At 42.5% G+C, this 18,837-nt stretch overlaps 1 protein-coding gene across 20 annotated transcripts in view; it reads right to left on the bottom strand.

The window, feature by feature from the left end:
- cacna1c (calcium channel, voltage-dependent, L type, alpha 1C subunit) overlaps positions 1-18,837 on the bottom strand; it is a 367,076-nt gene that overhangs the window by 15,734 nt on the left and 332,505 nt on the right. For 11 of the 20 annotated variants that reach the window (XM_037537542.1, XM_037537538.1, XM_037537555.1 and 8 more), the window contains exons 31-41: positions 15,199-15,246; positions 11,012-11,155; positions 10,829-10,894; positions 8,999-9,090; positions 7,611-7,767; positions 6,905-7,032; positions 5,585-5,681; positions 4,272-4,374; positions 4,061-4,162; positions 1,781-1,908; positions 1,550-1,690 (exon numbers count right to left, since the gene is read on the bottom strand). In XM_037537542.1, the coding sequence (XP_037393439.1) occupies positions 1,550-1,690; positions 1,781-1,908; positions 4,061-4,162; positions 4,272-4,374; positions 5,585-5,681; positions 6,905-7,032; positions 7,611-7,767; positions 8,999-9,090; positions 10,829-10,894; positions 11,012-11,155; positions 15,199-15,246 (1,206 nt within the window). The remainder of the gene's footprint in view (positions 1-1,549; positions 1,691-1,780; positions 1,909-4,060; positions 4,163-4,271; positions 4,375-5,584; positions 5,682-6,904; positions 7,033-7,610; positions 7,768-8,998; positions 9,091-10,828; positions 10,895-11,011; positions 11,156-15,198; positions 15,247-18,837) is intronic. The other 9 variants (XM_037537611.1, XM_037537614.1, XM_037537547.1 and 6 more) reach the window with 2 other exon arrangements.

The following is an 18,837-nucleotide window of genomic DNA, read 5'->3' as shown; positions in this document are numbered from 1 at the left end:
AAAGCTCCTCTCTGATGAAGAATCCTGAAGGTGATAGAAACCTCTGAAAAACTAGAACTGTTCTGGGGTAGATTTCTGAAGGTAAGCTGTTTTTGCTAACTGGCAAATGCAGAAGGAATTATCTCAGTACAACCATATAGCTGTGATAATTTTACTTCCAATCATCATTACAATGGACAGCATTGACTGCTTGAGTGAGAAAAACAACTCGTCAGATGAGAAGGAGATAAAAGCTGAAGTTCTTAAGGTTCTAAAGCACATGTGTCAGACTCCAGTCCTGGAGGGTGGCAGCTCTGCAGGCTAATGAGGCGTTCTGCTGCATTAAACCCAAGTGATTCAGCTAAACAGCTCATTAGCAGGACATGCAGAGCTGTAACCCAAAAGAACCCAGTTTAACACACCTGTTCTAAGGTATCTTAGCTAACTCTGGATACTTTACCTCAGTTTGACTCCTTTACTCTGGTTCAAAGAGTAAAAATCTTGTGTGATGTTCACATTTTGCGTTGAAGTGCTGGCCACACGCTTACAAATATAATACATTTTTGCAAAAATGGCAAAATGCACGTTTTCAGGAGAATAAGAAAGGCAACCATACTGGGGCGAAAGTGTTATCTAGTACACTAGCCAATTTATGATTTCCAAATCCAAGTATACTGCAAAAATAACACTGAATGCTAGGTTTATGTGCCCATTTAACTTAGAAGATATAAATTAATGAAGAACCACCCATAGCAGGTGTTTTGGAGCAGTGAAATAACCAGACTCAGGCAGACTGATGCGTCAGCCCCAAACGTGTCATCAAAAAATCTAAAATGTGACACTGGACGAGGAAGGAGACTTTGGATCTCATTCCAGAGTGGGATGATTAATGGCAATTCAACATGATGGTGCATAATCATATCATATGGGAGGGAATATAGACCGAGTCCTTTCATTAAGCTGGTTTTCATGACTGGTTGAAATGCTGTGAAACTTTCCATATGCAGCCGAACAAAACAAAATGCTTTGCAACTATCTTTGAAAAGATATTTCTTTCTGCTTCAGTCATTGGCAAATATGTTGTGGATTTCTTGTTATAAACTCGCGGATTAAGGATTTGGGTCAAATCAAGCTCCATTTTAGCTGTTAGCCTCATCTTCAGGTTGCCAAAAAAAAGCAAAAAAAAAAAAGAAATGGGGGCCACAGTTTTTATTACCCAGGTTTATTACTACATCTCTGTGCTGTTGATTTGAAAACAAATACGGTTACTGAGGGAGCTCCGAGTTCAGCCAACTATACAAAGTAATCTGCTCGGAATTCTTATTAACTACAGACGCTGCACTGATCTCATCGATAGTCACTCAAATCGCAGCACCTCCCCAGATAAAGCTAGTCCAGCTCCAGTAGTGCTCAACGTGCTGAAAAACACAAAAGAAATGGTCTGATACAAGAAGCTTGATCTGACTGTGCTGTGCAGATGCGGCGGTCACCCATAGGTCAGGAAGCTCCAGCGGCAGAAGCGATGGTCTGAGCTGAGCGAGGGAGAGGAAAAGAGAAAAAACTATCAGACCTTTACCCTGAAGATATCATCCTCAGATGCGGCACACACCGTCTCCTTCATGGCCTTTTCCAGCTCCTCCTCCACGGTCAGGTCACCGGATATGGCCCTCCTGATCTCTGGACCCATGTCATGCAGCGTACGCAGGCCAGCCTAAAATGAGGACACATTCAGATTAATTAGACTGTTGATCCTGTGTGCGTGCAGAAAGAGACAGCAGCATGTGTATCATGTTAGACCCACCTGCAGAGAGAGAGCTGACTTTGGGGGCACTTTAGCCACAAGGCCCTGCTCCTTCCGCTTCTTGAACTTCCTGAAGTATTCCTGGATGAGGAATGTGGCATAGAACTTCCCTACTGTCACCTCGTCATCTAGAGACAGACACCAGCAGAAACACAGGCAAATAAGCAAAACCGCAATTAGATCAAGTTAAAATATTTTATTTGTTAATGACGTTCAAACCCAGAGGAAGGAAATATTCTAAATAGCATCTCCTCGTAATCTCAGGTATTTATCCTGGATGTGGTTAAGTCCTGTTGGAAATCAGTGTGAGGCTTAAGCCATTTTCTCCTGTTGAAGAAATTTGGTTCTTGAGAAATAACCCTGAGATTTTCTCACTACACAGGCCTACAGATCAACTCTAGTGTCTGACTCTCAGCCCATCTTAGCTGAATAATATTTCCAAAAGAAAAGTGTAAGATCTCCTTGTTGTCTTATGCAGCTCTATTCCATATCACAGAACTCTCTCCGGAGTCTGTCAGTGTAGAAGGAGAACTCATGTTTTTCTCATTCTTATTGGGGGCAGTCAAGGAACCAGCCTTGTGACCCGAAGGTCAGCGGTTTGATCCCCTGATCCAACAAGACGTCCTTGAGCAAGACATGTAACGCCCAACTGCTCCCCGGGTGCCCTGGATAGGGCTGCCCATGCTCTAGGCAAATGCACTCACTGCCCCCTATTGTGGGTGTTTCACTGCACAGAGGGTTAAATGCGGAGGTGAATTTCTCCTGTTGTGAGATTAATAAAGGCTAAAGAAACTTATTCAGCACTAAAACTTCTCCCAGTGAAATGCTGATGTTAACCTCTTTTCTCAGAGTTCTGACGTCAGTGATCCCTCATGAATACAGTACTGAGATAATCTAAAAAAGACAAAAGGAGGCATAACGAATCACTAAGGCTCAAAGCTTTTATACACTGAATGAATATGAATAAACAACATGGAAGTTGTCAAGTGAAAGGAAAGTGAAGAGCTGAAACTTTGGGTCACATATAACACACACATCCACATGTAGAAAGGTTCTTCTACTGGTACAAGCTTGACATCGTAAAACATAGCAGAACCCCTTTTGGTGCTATATAGAACCATTTTCAAAAATCCTATACAGAACAATGTACATCAATCAATCTGAAGAAATACACCAGTCAGGCGTAACATTCTGACCACCTCCTCGTTTCTACACTCACTGTCCACCTTATCAGCTCCACTGACCGTATAGCTGCTCTCTGTAGTTCTACAGTTACAGACTGTAGTCCATCTGTTTCTCTGATACTCTGTTACCCTGTTCTTCAGTGGTCAGGACCCCCATGGACCCTCACAGAGCAGGTACTGTTTGGGTGGTGGGTCATTCTCAGCACTGCAGTAACACTGACGTAGTGGTGTGTGTTAGTGTGTGTTGTGCTGGTGCGAGTGGATCAGACACAGCAGTGCTGCTGGAGTTTTTAAACACTTTTTAAAAATGTTTCGCTGCTGGACTGAGAATAGTCCACCAACCAAAAATATCCAGCCAGCAGCGTCCTGTGGGCAACGTCCTGTGGGCAGCGTCCTGTGACCACTGATGAAGGACTAGAGGATGACCAACACAAACCGTGCAGCAGCAGATGAGCTGTCGTCTCTGACTTTACATCTACAAGGTGGACCGACAAGGTAGGAGTGTCTAATAGAGTGGACAGTGAGTGGACACAGTGTTTAAAACTCCAACAAAGTAACAGAGTATCAGAGAAACTGATGGACTACAGTCTGTAACTGTAGAACTACAGAGAGCAGCTATACGGTCAGTGGAGCTGATAAAGTGGACAGTGAGCACAGAAACAAGGAGGTGGTCAGAACGTTACGCCTGACCAGTGTATTTATCCATGTAAAGAACCTTTGAAGCATGCCAATGGTTCTCTGAGTGTTCATGGATCTAAAGAGAACCCTTGAAGAACCTTCTTTTCAAAGTGTGTACTGTAAGTTTGGTAAGTGTTATGATTGCTTTGGTAGTGAAAAAATGAAATGTTTAATCATTTCTTGTAATAAAATAAACATAATTAGGGTGTTTGGTCACTCAGAGCAAAAGGATTTTAGACTAAAGTCCAGGATCAGTTCAAAGTAAATGTGTTTTCTACTCTGATTCTGAACCAGTTCAGTTTTCGTGATGAATTGGTCTATGTAGTATGTAGGTCTATGTAAAACAGTATGTTTTAAAACTTTAACAGTGTTTTCAATAGTAAATCAAACACTACAACTCCAAAATACTATTACTGACCTCCAGCTGGGGGAACAACCTGGTCCAGCAACTTCATACTGGTTCTCTTCCAGATTTTCTTCACTATTGCCCTCAGTTCTTCATTTGCCTGCTCCAGGTTACCTAACAGCACAAACCAGTGCACACCCACACAGACAGACACATGGAAAGTTAATGCCCTGGGAGTGTGAGTGTCTGTAGTATAACACAGTGTGATTAGTGCATTTTATACCTTCAGTTTTAATGCGTAGGGCTGTGCGCACCAGGGCAAACAGAGTAGCGTTGAACATCACTGTGCCGTCACTGTTCAGAGGCATGTTCATGGACACCAGGCGCTGGGGTGGGTAAGTCACACATGCACAGTCAGTTGATGTTATGAGCACTGGTGGACAGTAACTGAGTACCAGAGTACCTGAGTAACTGAGTACCTGAGTACCTGAGTACCTGAGTAACTGAGTATCTGAGTAAATGTAATTAGTTTCTGTACTTTAGTATTTTTGGTGTATCTGTACTGAAGTTTCTCCGTTCTGGGCGACTTTTTCCTTTCACTCCACTACATTTCAGAGTCTAATATCCGACTTTTTCCTCCTACATTTTGAGAAATCTGTCGTTCCTTTTGGTTTCTGTGTGTATAAAAACGTAACATGTCAAAACGAAAGAAGCGCAAAGCCAGAGCACCAATCAGGGCCCAGCGGTCACTTTGTTTAGAGCTGGTTTTGACCTGTTGGTCATACCGACCCAGTGCAGCACGCGGTTCAACGTCAGCGCAGCAGCGTAAAACTTTGGGAGAGTCTGTTCAACATAAATGATGAACTAACCTAACTTTGTGTAAATAGAGCTCAATATAGAAATATGTCCACATATGCAGTCGAGACTGACGCGGCTTTTTTCTGAATTTCTACAAACACCATTTCATTTTATAGTAAATGAGTTTGGGCTGGTTTATGTTTATGAACAGACGCCTACAGATCAACATAGTAAAGGAGCTCATCTGTGATCCTGAGTTTAAAGCCAGTTTTTATTCAACTTAAACTTGGAACTAAGTTGTAAATAAATCTGAAACTGAAACTTTGCTTGTGTGTAAAAAGTGATTTCAGAGCCACTCGGTTCTCCCTGATGGAAACTGTTTACCTTCAGTGTTTTGTGCTTCTGATCATTTTAATAGACGTCAGCGTCACTAATTAATGACGTTCTATTAAAAGACTGGTTTACCAAGAGAGATGCTGGAGGACTTTCACCTGAAATGAGTTCATGAAGCCAGTCTGGTTATAAAAATGATAACAGGACATCAGAGCCAGAATTACTCTTTTAGTACTTTTACTTTATACTTAAGTACATTTGAAGGGAAATACTTTAGTACTTTTACTCAAGTGGAGGTCTAAAGGGAGGAACTTCTACTTTTACTGGAGGAATATTTTACCTTGGGGGTCTCGACTTTAACTCAGGTACATGGTTTGTGAACTTCGTCCAGCGCTGGTTACGAGCTTCTAGCTTTATAAATAGGTATTTGGTTTGTATCTAAAGGCAAGTGGACTTGATATTTACCTTGCAGGCCACTCTGTGGGGACAGAGTTTGCCAAAGCCCAGAGGCGGCTGAATCCTCCTCAGTAATGTCACCACATCCAGATGCTTAATTCTCCCCCTGTGATCAACATATATAACTTTAGACAGGTTTATCAAACCAGAAAAGCATTCACTGAGATCACCAATAGGCTTTCAAGATGCTCTGCATGTATCACATGAAGACCCACATATTGAAGACGTGAAATATTAAAATATAAGCCTGCCAAACAAGTCCAGTCTCAATATACTGTTCTTGAAATCAACAAGCAGAATAAAACACCATAGAAAAATAATAAAATAAGGATAACATTTATTTCTGGACAGTTCACGGTGTTGGTAGTGGGAAGCAGATGTCTGAAGATTTTTATGCCTCTAAAAACTGAGGGATATTATATGTTATTATATGAAATGGCTTTAGATTGATTTGATCATGATATGATGCCACTGATCCCTGAGACACTGTTTATGATAGGATTTTGGCCTAAAATGTGCGTTTATTAGTCGTGGTGGAGGAACACATGCAAGGGCATTATGAGGAAAAATAGTCCTTATAGAAAACCTTTTTTTTGCCTGATCTCTGAGAAATTTTAAGGTAGTTTTATGATAAAATGCTGGCCTAAATGTATTTTAGTCAGTTTATGTTAACCCACTTATGTTGGAGGGATACACACACAAAGGACATTCTAAGGCAAAACAGCCATAAATAATTTATTATTTTACTTATTTTTTCAGATTTTCCACTGTTTTCCATCATCAACATTCCATTTAAACTCAGAAGACTCGTGTAGGTTCTCTGGTGGTTCTGGATGGTAAATAAAGTGTCTATATCTGTGTTGTAGTCGTGGCGACGCCTGGTTCCCATCACCACCACTGTAAAGACATCTGAACTGTTTCACACTAAACCCTCTGAACTTCTCTGTTACTCTGTCTAACACACTGAATTAAAAAAAATCTGTGGAATTCTTTAAACATTTAATTAACATTTTTACTATTAAATGTATCATTTACATTTATTTTAATTTTATTCTTACAATGTCATAATGAGGAATTTTAGACTATATATAAGAAGTTTGCACTTGCTAATATATCATTTTTGCTGTGTTCTCAGCAACACGCCGTTGGAACAGGCCTTAGATGCGTGTTTGGGTTCCAGTGGTTAAGTACTCTGAAGAGGTGGGTGCACAGTACCACAGTACCCAGTACCACAGTACCCAGTACCACAGTACCCAGTACACAGTATGAGTCATTTTAAATGGAGATAAAAAATGTGGACGAGTTATGAGAGAGCAGAAAATGACTGACTTGGCCTCAGGGTCGTACTCTGCCCATATCCTCTTAAACTCATCCAGATGATGTGGCCCCAGGATTGACCAATCACGTGTCAGATAGTCAAAGTTGTCCATGATGACAGCCACAAACAGGTTGATAATCTGTTGGAAGGGAGATGGGAAGCCATGTTAATGCAGTGAAGACAGAACACACAGTCGTGGGCCGGAGGTTAGGGAACCAGTAACTCTAACTGAAGCAGCACTTTACCACCTCATAAATATTATTAGACTAATAGCTTGGTGTGCAATAAAGCATCTGCAATCTGAAGCAGATCATTCCCATCACCTCAAATGAGCACATCCCACTACAGTAGTGTTAGTCAGAATGTCCAAGCAGCTAAAAAGCTGTACGTTTGCAAATATTTCCATTGAATTTAAAATTCTAATGAAAGCCTAAATAATCTTAGCTTTGTTTGTTCATGGTCAGCAGAGGAACGTCCTTCCCTCCAGCGCTTGTGATATCGTTATTAACTAATTCAGCTGGAACACAGCAGGAGCCGCAGTAGGTAGCTTTAAATGGTCAAATGGATGTTTTCATTGCATTACATTGGATTCAACAAATATTCTTCATTTTGTTGTATGCAAGTATAATGACAATAAAACTTTCTATTCTATTTAAATGTTTGGTTTTTTTTGACAGCTTTACTAATGAATACTCTGAATCATAAGAACCTGCTCACCAGAAAGGCACAGAGCATGTAGAAACTGACAAAGTAGATAATGGCAAAGTGACTGCCACAGTCTTCACTGGAAGGACCCTCTTCAGAGCCCTTCTCACACGGCCGGTTAGGGGAGCAGGCCAGCATGATCTCCTGCCACGCCTCACCCGTCGCACACCTGCACATGGAGAGGAATTGGTTAATGAAAGAGATCAGTGGTAAGACTCGCAGGATATTTCTGACCTGTTATAGGACATTTTTGATCATAAAGTCACTGAGTCATTACTAGCTCTGTTAATGGAAATCAAACAAAGTATCTTAGGCCAAATGACACAACACTATTCCAGCCAATCAGCAACAGGGGGTGCTCATGCTTGTGTACAGGACAGGGGAAAGGGGAGGGGCTATATGCTGAACTCCACGCAGGATTAAGAAGGAGAGACGGCCAGGAAACAGCCAAAGGTCTAGAAACAAGCCCTTACATTAGATGAGGAGAACTCGGATAGTTGGTGAGGCTGTAGTTGGCTTCCTATTTACGTTTTCCTGTTCCACCTTAAATTACACAGGTGCTGTTTGAGGAAAATTTGAAAAAGAAGCTGAGGCGCTGGAATATAACTGCTGCACCATTTAAGGTGGAATGGGAAAATTTGAACAAGAAGCTGGCGAGAAGGAAGCTGACTTCAAATTCATAGAGTTGAAAGGCATGAAAACGTATGAGGAGGCTGCTCTGTTTCTGCTTTACAGCAGGGCAACATTATTTTTGGTGTTTCACAGAACCAGCAGGTCAGTATTGTTTTGTCCTGCTTGCTCATGTTTGTGATAGCAACTATTTAGCTTAGCAGCCGCAATTGTAGCAACAGTTTGCTAACCCACAGCCTAGCTAACGTTAGTTACATTACTTGCTGTGTCCAACATTCTATGATGGTATTTATCTGTACAACATTTGTGAGCAGTTTTATGGCTACGCCTTTAAAAAAAATTGCGAGCCCACATTTGCCTTGGCAACGTGTTTCCTTAAATTTGTTGGGTGGAGCTTCTAAAGGAGAACTGAAGGGAGGGGTGTATTTGTTTTGCTGTTGAGTTCAAACATCAACCATTGTTCTCCAGATCTCCATGTTCTCCATGTATACCGTGCTTTTAAATCAGTTCATTCTTTGTTTCCCCACAGCTCTCAATATGGAATTGTGCCTCAAGCATTTTCACTGTAGGTTTTGCTCTATTTGTGGTTTCAGATGTTGGAGCTGGAGTGTCCTCTACTGCTGGCATAAAACAATTGATTCCCTGCTAATGAACATTCATGAAGCCCAGGTGAATGATCCAGACCGATTTAGAAATGTGGCATGGACAAATCTGCCAGCTGGAGGTTGCTATTACAGTAAGAAAGAGAGAAGAATGGAAGGAGATCTGACCTGAAGAGCAGCAGCACAGCTTGTGGGAAGGTCTGAAAGTTGTTGTTTCGGTTGATCTGGCTGTTGTCCCTCAGCGCTATCTTCCCAAACACCTGTGCAGTGAGGAGGAAGAGGAGCTATTAAGAAAAAGTTGGCTGATATCACTACTGAAGATCAGCTGGTACATGTAGAACTGGAGATATTTATTAATGTTTTCCTTTTTTGGCCAATTTTTATCATTGGGTTACTGTTAAAAACAATCCATGGAGCTGGCTAGGTTGCAGGGTTGGTTTAAAGATGGTTCAATAATTGGAATATATGACCACTCATGTCTCCGACAGTGAAAACTTACCCACGGACTCCAACTCCCATAATGCCCAGGACTCTTGCATCACATGTCCCAAGGATCATATGACTCTAACCAGATCTCAGGCACCTGAGTTCTAGATTGCCTTCACCTGGTCTCCCTAGTATATATAACACCTTTGTTCGCTGTTGTAGTATTGTTTGTGGTTCTGTCCCAACTCTACAGTGTTCTTGTTATGACTGTGTTCTCCGTGTACCACCTTTTTGCCGTTCTTCCGTTTACGATTTTTGCCTTGCCTCTGATATCTATCTGCCGTGCTTCGAACGCTGGACTATTTCCCCACTCTGATGTTTTGTATTTTGCTTGTTTACGTTATTTTGACCACTCTTTTGGATTTGCCCACTTTAATAAAGCCTCGTTTAACTATCTGTGCTTGTCTTCTCCCTGCCCAGTTAGTTTTATCTGATTTCAAGCATTTGTCAGAGTTAACTTTGGCGAATATTACGCAACATACTGTCCATCACTCTATAAAATTTCAAAACAACCGGCCATTGTGGGGCAAACTATGTGCCCAAAAACCATGTTGACATTATACTGGATTCAGATTATGAGCGATATATAGGACGACTAACGTCCATGGATTTCCATTGGATCTTCATTGGATCATTTCAAAATTGAAACCATCCATGTAATATGAAACTAAATAATAATAATAATAATAATAATAAAATGCTTTTTAAGGTTTAAAGGTTTTTAACACAGTATGTCTGCACCGCAACACACAAATCAGTGTGAGCTTAATTTTTATGACTCAGTTGGCTAAAACTTAATCAAGGAGTGTCTGATTGTGATAAATTTGTATGTACATACATAAAGACACCCTGAGGGCAGACAGCAAATGTGGCTTGAATCGACCACTGGGGGGCGCTAAAGTGCTCAATTTTGAGCCAATTGCATGTTCTCTGTATTTCTTACTCTGTCTACAGTAGAGAAACACTATATGGCAAATTGCAACATGACTGAATCCTGTCTGGATGCCTTTTTCTGTTTCTGGGAGGATAAAAAAAGAAAAAAAACTGAAAAAGATGATATGTTTATTCAAAACTCTAAAATTGTTTGTGGTGTTTTTATTTGTTCAAAATCACTTCAATGTATCAGTTATTGGTTGTTTTAAGCCAAGGGGTCCCAAACTTTTGTCTCAGGGGACCAATGTTTATGATGGGCAAAGGGCCAAGTTAGGCCAGCTTCTACTGAGTCTCCGAAATGTAGTTTCATAACATTACACTATGTTTTATACATCAAATACGTAAAAATGCAACTTTAAAAGGAAAATAAAAGTTTAAAAAGCTACATAGTAAAAAACTGTCTGTCAGCTGAAGGGTCAGTTCAAACATCGCCACAGGCCATAAAGTATTGGTAATAAAAAAACAAATACTGATCAACCACTAATCACTTCCCAATACCAGACAAGCACAGATTAATGATGACATATAGGTGCTGACCAGGAAATGAAGACAGCAGATACTGAGTGAAGTCTTACTCACCTGCATTCCAATAACAGCGTAGATGAAGAAGAGCATCACAATGAGCAGTGCTACATATGGAAGAGCCTGTAGAGAGACAGACAGTCTGGTCAGTGAGACAGACAGTCTGGTCATTCTTTTCTCTTCAATGAGGCTGAATTTCTTGGCTTGTTCCTCAGCTTAGTGAGCTCTGGCACTGCTTACTTGGAAGGATTTGATGAAGGTCCACAACAGAGTCCGGATTCCTTCTCCGCGAGATAGCAGCTTGACCAGTCTCATCACTCGAAAGAGCCGGAAGAAGGTGATGGAGATTCTGGCGTTATCTTCCGGGTTCTGGTTTTCTCTTTGCTATTGGTGACAATGACTTTGATTACACAACCACAAATTAAGCAATTTTCAAAACTGTCATTGTATATTTATATTTTTGTTTTAGTATATGTATTAATAATAACTGCTATATATATAGTACATATACCGTATATCATCATTGTCAATAAAACAAAACTTTTTTTAAACATAAGGCAAAAAGCCTACATGCTATTTTATACAGTGTCGAAATAACATGTCAAACAAACCAATAGAAACGTTTTGAATTTCTATGAGTACATTTTTATGTAAACATACTGTGCGAAAGTCTTAGGCCCCCAAGACACGTTTCAAAATCTATTTATTTGTGTAGTTTGTGTTTATTTGCTGAGAAAAGTGTTAATATTTCAATAAACAAAATGTATAGAATATGAATTAATAATGATTATATATATAAACAGTGATGTTCTGGATGTTGGTGTGTTTGTTTCCCCATCTCCAAGCCTCTCCTCCTCGAGGAAGCCCAGTATTATATGTAGTTAAAAAGCAGCTCCTGGTTTGACCAATCAGTGCTCAGTAAATTGAGCTCATGATGTAATTGATGATATTAACGAGGTGTCAAGGAAAAATATGGACCCAATAAATGCTTGTTATTTTTATTGTTTTTCTGTTTATTTGAATTATGAATATGACTTTATTCTAATGTATACTGTGATAAACTCACTGCTGAGGTCAACTGGTTAAAACTTTGCTTAGACGCCTGGAACTTTCACACAGTGCTGTAGATTTATATAGTAAAAAAAGTTTTTCGGTTCTTCACTTGTTTTTGTTTTCGTGGCATTTTTTACCATTTTTTTAGGGAATGCCATTGTTCTCATTCTCATTGTTCATATTCTAAAGCTGTGGGTAGGGTCTGCATGTTTGTAATGCTAACCTTGATGGTGCTTCCTATTGAAATTCACCAGTTCAGCCTGTACAGCTGTTGTAAAATTAAACAGGGGATTCTATACATTGGGCTTCCCAGTTGCACAGCTGTTGCAAGCTCAAATACTGGTGACTCAGTGGCAAAACGCAGCTAATTTCCAGCACATTATCAGCTATACTTATGCTAATCCATTTAAAACCACAGCTCACGAACATCAGCCAATACTGTATGCCAACCACTGTATCGGTCAGACCACGATTCCACCTACAGGTGAGCTTTCGCCGTCTGTGAAACGTGCCGTCATTTTCTGATCACGTTTAACTGTAAGCAGTTTTGGTGAATAAGGGCCACTGCGTCTTGAACTTTTCTATTTATTCTAATATTCATATAATGTCTTGACTAAATGGTATAACTTACAGTTTTGACTATTAACTATCTCACTACAGGCCTTGCAACAGTGACGTTATGCACATCTGGCAAAGTACGAACAAGATCAAGGAGCTGCAAGAATCATTCTGACAACGCAAAGTTGTCTGTACCAGACAGATGAGTTGTTGATCTCTTTTATAAAATACTGGACGACATTTCAGCTTTTCTCTGTATGTCTTTGAACCAGACACTTTATAAGACTCTCCAAACAGCCACCAATCTCTAACATCTCTATCAGCAGCATTTTGGTAACTATTAAAAGAAAATGTAGTTATTTGAAATCAGACCGCCAGGTGTGCACACATGGACCTACAACCAACAAGTATTGCACAAAGAAGGACAAATGGATCATGCATTAAATCATGAACGGTAGATATCTTTCTTACAGTTAACAGCTAATGTCTGACTACTTGTAGACCTTGTGGAGGTTGTGCATCAGCCTGTAGGCGGCGCCATGCCCTATTAGGAACTCTGGCTCTGAGCTGGTTTTCTTTGTGGGAAAAATGAACCATGTTTTGGGAAATTGCTGTGCTGTAATAAACAAAATGTTCTAGACTTAATATGTTTTGCCGTATGGACACATTTCCTCTGAATCACAGTCATTAATGAGCCAAAAGGCAGGCAGACTCACGCTGCTGACGGACCTCACCAAAACACCCCACAAAAACGGGAAAGCTTTTCAAATGTCGTAAGAGGCTTTGGCAGTTTTAGGGCCAGGATATGGGGTCACTGTCAGCTGTCAGGTCATTTGTGAGCATTGGTGGCTGACCGTCACCCGAAGTCAGTGCAGCGTTTACAGCACTGATGGTTCTAGTCGGTCCTCATTAGCATGTTTCGGCCAACGGAGCAGGAATCTGTGTTGGCGGTCGGCTGTGAGAGCTGGCTAACAAGGAGAGAGACAAAAACAAGGCCAGCAAAGCAAGAGGACACACAGAATTACCAGTAGCGCTAGGAATGGACATTTTACTTTTTAGATTAAATGACCAAATTACACAAATAATTTTTTATCAAATTCCTAATGATGGTGGACAAATGTTACGTATCCATTTTTAGCTCCACTAACCACAGTTTACTTTAACACACTGGGTTTAGCTTAAAAACAAACATTTGAAGCTTTAAATTGAATTTCTTTAAATATTTACTTTGAACGCTGCAGTTTTACAGTTTGAGGCTATCACAGGGGGTGTGAGGCGACAGTGAGCTGACGGAAAGCGATCATCAGTTAGACACTTAGCGCTTGGTCCTGAACACCGGCTTGGTGAGCCCCAGGCCTCAGGCTGGTGTTAGACTCAAGGCCTCAGCAGACTTCTTGCAGAGATGATGGCTGGAAGTAACTGATGTATAATTACGAAATATTAGTTAGACGCTTCTCAACCAATCAAGCTGACTGCTTTTATTTCACCAGAACATCACAAATTTCTCACCAACACTGTATCACTCCACTGAGATGCTGTTGCTAAGCAACGACTCTGACAGCTGTAGGAGTCGCTCGAGCTGTTTGAATGTTTTTACTTCTTACTTTGCCACAAACAGAAAACAGACGCTGTTAAGATCACATCTGACCGACAGCCGATTTGGTCCGACTCTGAAGACGAGACGACGCTAAATTCCCAAACTGTCGTCACCACTGAGCAGCTTTTCAGTCGGCAGCTGTGACAGAAGAACAGCTGAACAACCTGGAATCAGCCAGAAATGAACCCAACCCCATTCGCCAGACTAAACGGGCTGTAAGAAGCTTCACAGACCGGCTGGAACAAAACAACATTAATACTGATCTGGAGAAACTGACCAAACTGAGCTGAACCTGATATTGGGTCAGTTTTACGGCTCAGTCTGATTTGGTCCGACTCTGAAGATCAGACCCGTCTGGCGAATGGTGTTGGGTTCATTTCTGGCTGATTCCAGGTTGTTCAGCTGTTCTTCTGTCACAGCTGCCGACTGAAAAGCTGCTTTCTGTAGTACGAGTAGTGAGCACCAACACATACAGGTTATCTTATATTTAGGTCTCAAGCAGAAGGTTTTAATCAAATTTTCTAATTCAACTTTAAATAGCGGCAGCTGCACGTCATCATAGAACTGTGATAGAATCATTTTCCTTCAGTCATGGAACTTCAAACAATGTCACAGCATCTCCTGCATTAGTGGACAGGCAATCACAAAAAGTCTGGTAAAGGTCAAAGGCACTTTCGGCTTCGCACAACCCTTCAGAATTTTGTTTCGCAAGATGTTTGCTGAGCGCTTCACTCATTTCACTGTGCAGGAGTGGGAGCCTGATGTACTCCGACTGCTAAACAGTTTTCTGGTGAAAATTCTATGTACGACAAAAGTTTGGAATTATTTTGTTTAGCACAGCTTTTATTTTTCTCATACACAGAACCAGCTCAGACCCAGAGTACCGAATATGGGCAGGTCGCAGACTACGGAATGACTTCAGAGGTTGACTGCACCCTGACAGTAGAGTGTAATACCAGAGCACACCAGCAGGGGGCAGCAGTATAACACAGAGATCACAATGAGCACATAATCACCAGTGCATCAGTAACAAGGAGGCATCAAACACAGGGGAGGGGATGCAACGATGCAACTGACACACAACAGCTCTCAGCGTGTTTGTGTGTTGGTGTGTACAGGGGTGGGACATGCTGGAGGCTTGATGTTAATGGTGATGGGGAGGGTAAGTACATGAAGGGGTGGAGCGTGAGGGTGGGGTTTGATTACCGTCGGTTCGTACCATTGGTCTTACCACAGACGAGGGGGTGGAGGCGGACGGGTCAGCTGGCTTTAAAGAAAGGTAGACAGATCAAAGCTATTGCAGCGCTGACCTCCCATCACACCATTAAAGTGTACATGCAGGTGTGTGTGCGCGTGTGTATTGTTTTCTAGGGACTTGCAGTGTTTGTCTTGATGTGTGTAAGTCAGCGTAGGACCAGATGGGGATGTGCTTGCTGTGAACGTATGTGTGCTTGAATGAGTGCAGTATTAACTGGGCAGGGCTGGGCTGTAACTGAGCACCAGTAACGGCGCATTCAGAACTATCTGTATTCAGTCCATGATACATTTCGAAAAGGCAGCATACTTTCCAATATCGATATTTTTAATGATATAAAATCAAGTTTGTTGCAGAAAAACTTATGAAATGATTCTGAAATGCTCGTTCAAATAATTTGTAGGATACTAGGAAACTGTAGACTGCAAAAAACTCATATCTCATATTTCTCATTATGAGAATGTTGAGAATATTTTACCATATTTATACATTTTTGCTTGTTTTAAGGAATTTATTTAGTGAAAGTGTTTTATTCCATTATTAGATCATTTCAAGAAACAATGAAGATAATAGAGTCCTTGGGAAGGGTGCTTGAAAGTGCTCCTCCTGGAGACTCTATTGTCCTACTGGGGGACTTCAACGCTGATGTGGGCAACGACAGTGAGACCTGGAGGGGTGTGATTGGGAGGAATGGCCTCTCTGATCTGAACCCGAGTGGTGTTCAGTTTTTGGACTTCTGTGCAAACCACAGTTTGTCCATAACGAACACCATGTTTGAACACAAGGATGTCCATAAGTGCACATGGCACCAGGACACCCTAGGCCACAGTTCAATGATTGACTTTGTAGTCGTGTCATCGGACTTGCGGCCATGTGTTTTGATCACTTGGGTAAAGACAGGAACTGAGCTGTCAACTGATCACCACCTGGTGGTGAGTTGGATCAGGTGGTGGGGGAAGATGCCGGTCAGACCAGGCAAGCCCAAACGCATAGTGAGGGTTTGCTGGGAACGTCTAGCAGAAGAACCTGTCAGATTGATCTTCAACTCACACCTCCGTCAGAACTTTGACCAGATATCGGGAGAGGTGGGGGACATTGACTCAGAATGGGCCATGTTCCGCTCCTCCATTGTTGAAGGGCTGACTGTAGCTGTGGCTGCAAGGTAGTTGGTGCCTGTCGGGGCGGTAATCCTCGAACCCGGTGGTGGACACCCCAGGTGAGAGATGCCGTCAAGCTGAAGAAGGAGTCCTACTGGGCATGATTGGTCTGTGGGACACCAGAGGCAGCTGACAGGTATGGCCAGGCCAAGTGATCTGTGGCAAAAACCCGGGTGTGGGAGGAGTTTGGTGAGGACTTGGAAAGTGACTTTAAGTCAGCTCCAAAAAGATTCTGGAAAACCGTCAGGCGACTCAGAAGGGAAAAGTAGTGTGCCACTAGCACTGTATATAGTGGAGATGGTGTGCTGCTGACTTTGACAGGAGACGTCATTGGGCGGCAAGGCGCCAGGTGGATGAGATCCATCCGGAGTTCCTCAAGGCTCTGAATGTTGTGGGGCTGTCTTGGCTGACACACCTTTTCAACATCGCATGGACATCAAGGGCGGTGTAACTGGATTGGCAGACTGGGGTGGTGGTGCCTCTTTTTAAAAAGGGGGACCGGAGGGTGTGTTCCAACTACAGGGGAATCACACTCCTCAGCCTCCCTGGTAAGGTCTATGCAGGGGTACTGGAGAAGAGAGTCCGGCTTATAGTCGAACCTCGGATTCAGGAGGAGCAATGTGGGTTCCGCCCTGGTCATGGAACACTGGACCAACTCTTCACCCTCTCCAGGATTCTGGAGGGTGCATGGGAGTTTGCCCAACCAGTCCACATGTGCTTTGTGGATTTGGAGAAGGCATTCGACTGTGTTCCCTGGGGTATTCTGTGGGAGGTGCTTCGGGAGTACGGGGTACATGGCTCTTTGCTACGAGCCATTCAGGCCCTGTACAAACAAAGCTGGAATTTGGTTCACATGGCCGGCAGTAAGTCAGACTCGTTCCCAGTGAGAGTTGGACTCCGTCAGGGCTGCCCTTTGTCACCGATTCTATTCATAATTTTTATGGATAGAATTTCTAGGTGCAGTCAGGGGATGGAGGGTGTCCAGTTTGGTGACCTCAAGGTCACATCGCTGCTGTTTGCAGATGATGTGGCCCTATTGGGGACATCAGGCCGTGAACTTCAGCTTTCGCTGGATCAGTTTGCAACCGAGTGTGAAGCAGCCGGGATGAGAATCAGTACCTCCAAGTCCGAGACCATGGTTCTCAGGTGGGAAAGGGTGGAGAGCCCTCTCTGGATCGGGGATAAGCTCTTGCCCCAAGTGGAGGAGTTTAAGTATCTCGGGGTCTTGTTCACGAGTGATGGTACAAGGGAGCGGGAGATTGACAGGCGGATTGGTGCTGGGTCAGCAGTGATGCGGGCTCTTTACCGGTCTGTTGTGGTAAAGAAAGAGCTGAGCCATAAGGCAAGGCTCTCGATTTACCGGTCGATCTACGTTCCCACCCTCACCTATGGTCATGAGCTTTGGGTAATGACCGAAAAAATAAGATCGCGAATACAAGCGGCCGAAATGAGTTTCCTCCGCAGGGTGTCTGGACTCTCCCTTAGAGATAGGGTGAGAAGTTGAGTCATCCGGGAGGGACTCGGAGTAGAGCCGCTGCTTCTCCACGTCGAGAGGAGTCAGCTGAGGTGGTTCGGGCATCTGGTTAGGATGCCTCCTGGACGCCTCCCTCGGGAGGTGTCACAGGCAAGTCCAACTGGGAGGAGACCCCGGGGAAGACCCAGGACATGCTGGCGTGACTGTATCACCCAGCTGGTCTGGGAGCGCCTCGGAATCCCCCGGGGGAGCTAGTGGAAGTGGCTGGGGAAAGGAAGGTCTGGGCCTCATTGCTTAGGATGCTGCCCCCGCGACCCGAACCCCGGAGAAGCGGAAGATAATGGATGGATGAATAGATGGAAGTCTGTTATTCTGTAGTACTTACTAGTAATAAGCAACAACACATATTGGTCATCTTATGTTTAGGTTCACTAGAGGAAAGACAGAGGTCAGTTTGGCTGCAGCCGACTGTAACATCACCAGGGATCAAACTTGAGATCTCCTGATCACAGGGCCAACACTTTAAAGGCTACACCACCCAGGAGCCCCAAAACATAACAGATTACATATCAAACATAATATCTAAAACATCCTTCGGTGACTATTTAATAATATATGACCTACTTTGTATTATTGTCTACAAAATAAAAATATCAGTACATTTCAAACTTTTCAGTGGCAGTGAACTATTTTATCTGTTTAGAACACCTACTTACTAATTAAAATACATACCATGAACACCATTCATGTCTGTTTACTAAATATTCCTATTTATTATGTGGACACAGGAGTCAGACGAACGCAGATTAGAAGGCAAACCGGGTTTAATAACAGAGAGCAAAGATCGGGGTCAAAAACAAAGAATCATACACACAAAGAGAACACTCAGTATTCTCAGTAGGAAACAATACCTCGCACTGACTATCTACAGCCCAGGCTTAAATACTAGTTAAATAGGTCATCCTGAACAGG

Source organism: Pygocentrus nattereri, chromosome 1 (assembly GCF_015220715.1).
Source record: "Pygocentrus nattereri isolate fPygNat1 chromosome 1, fPygNat1.pri, whole genome shotgun sequence".
In the NCBI taxonomy this organism is placed as follows: domain Eukaryota; kingdom Metazoa; phylum Chordata; class Actinopteri; order Characiformes; family Serrasalmidae; genus Pygocentrus; species Pygocentrus nattereri.
This window is presented reverse-complemented; position numbering and strand designations above follow the sequence as displayed.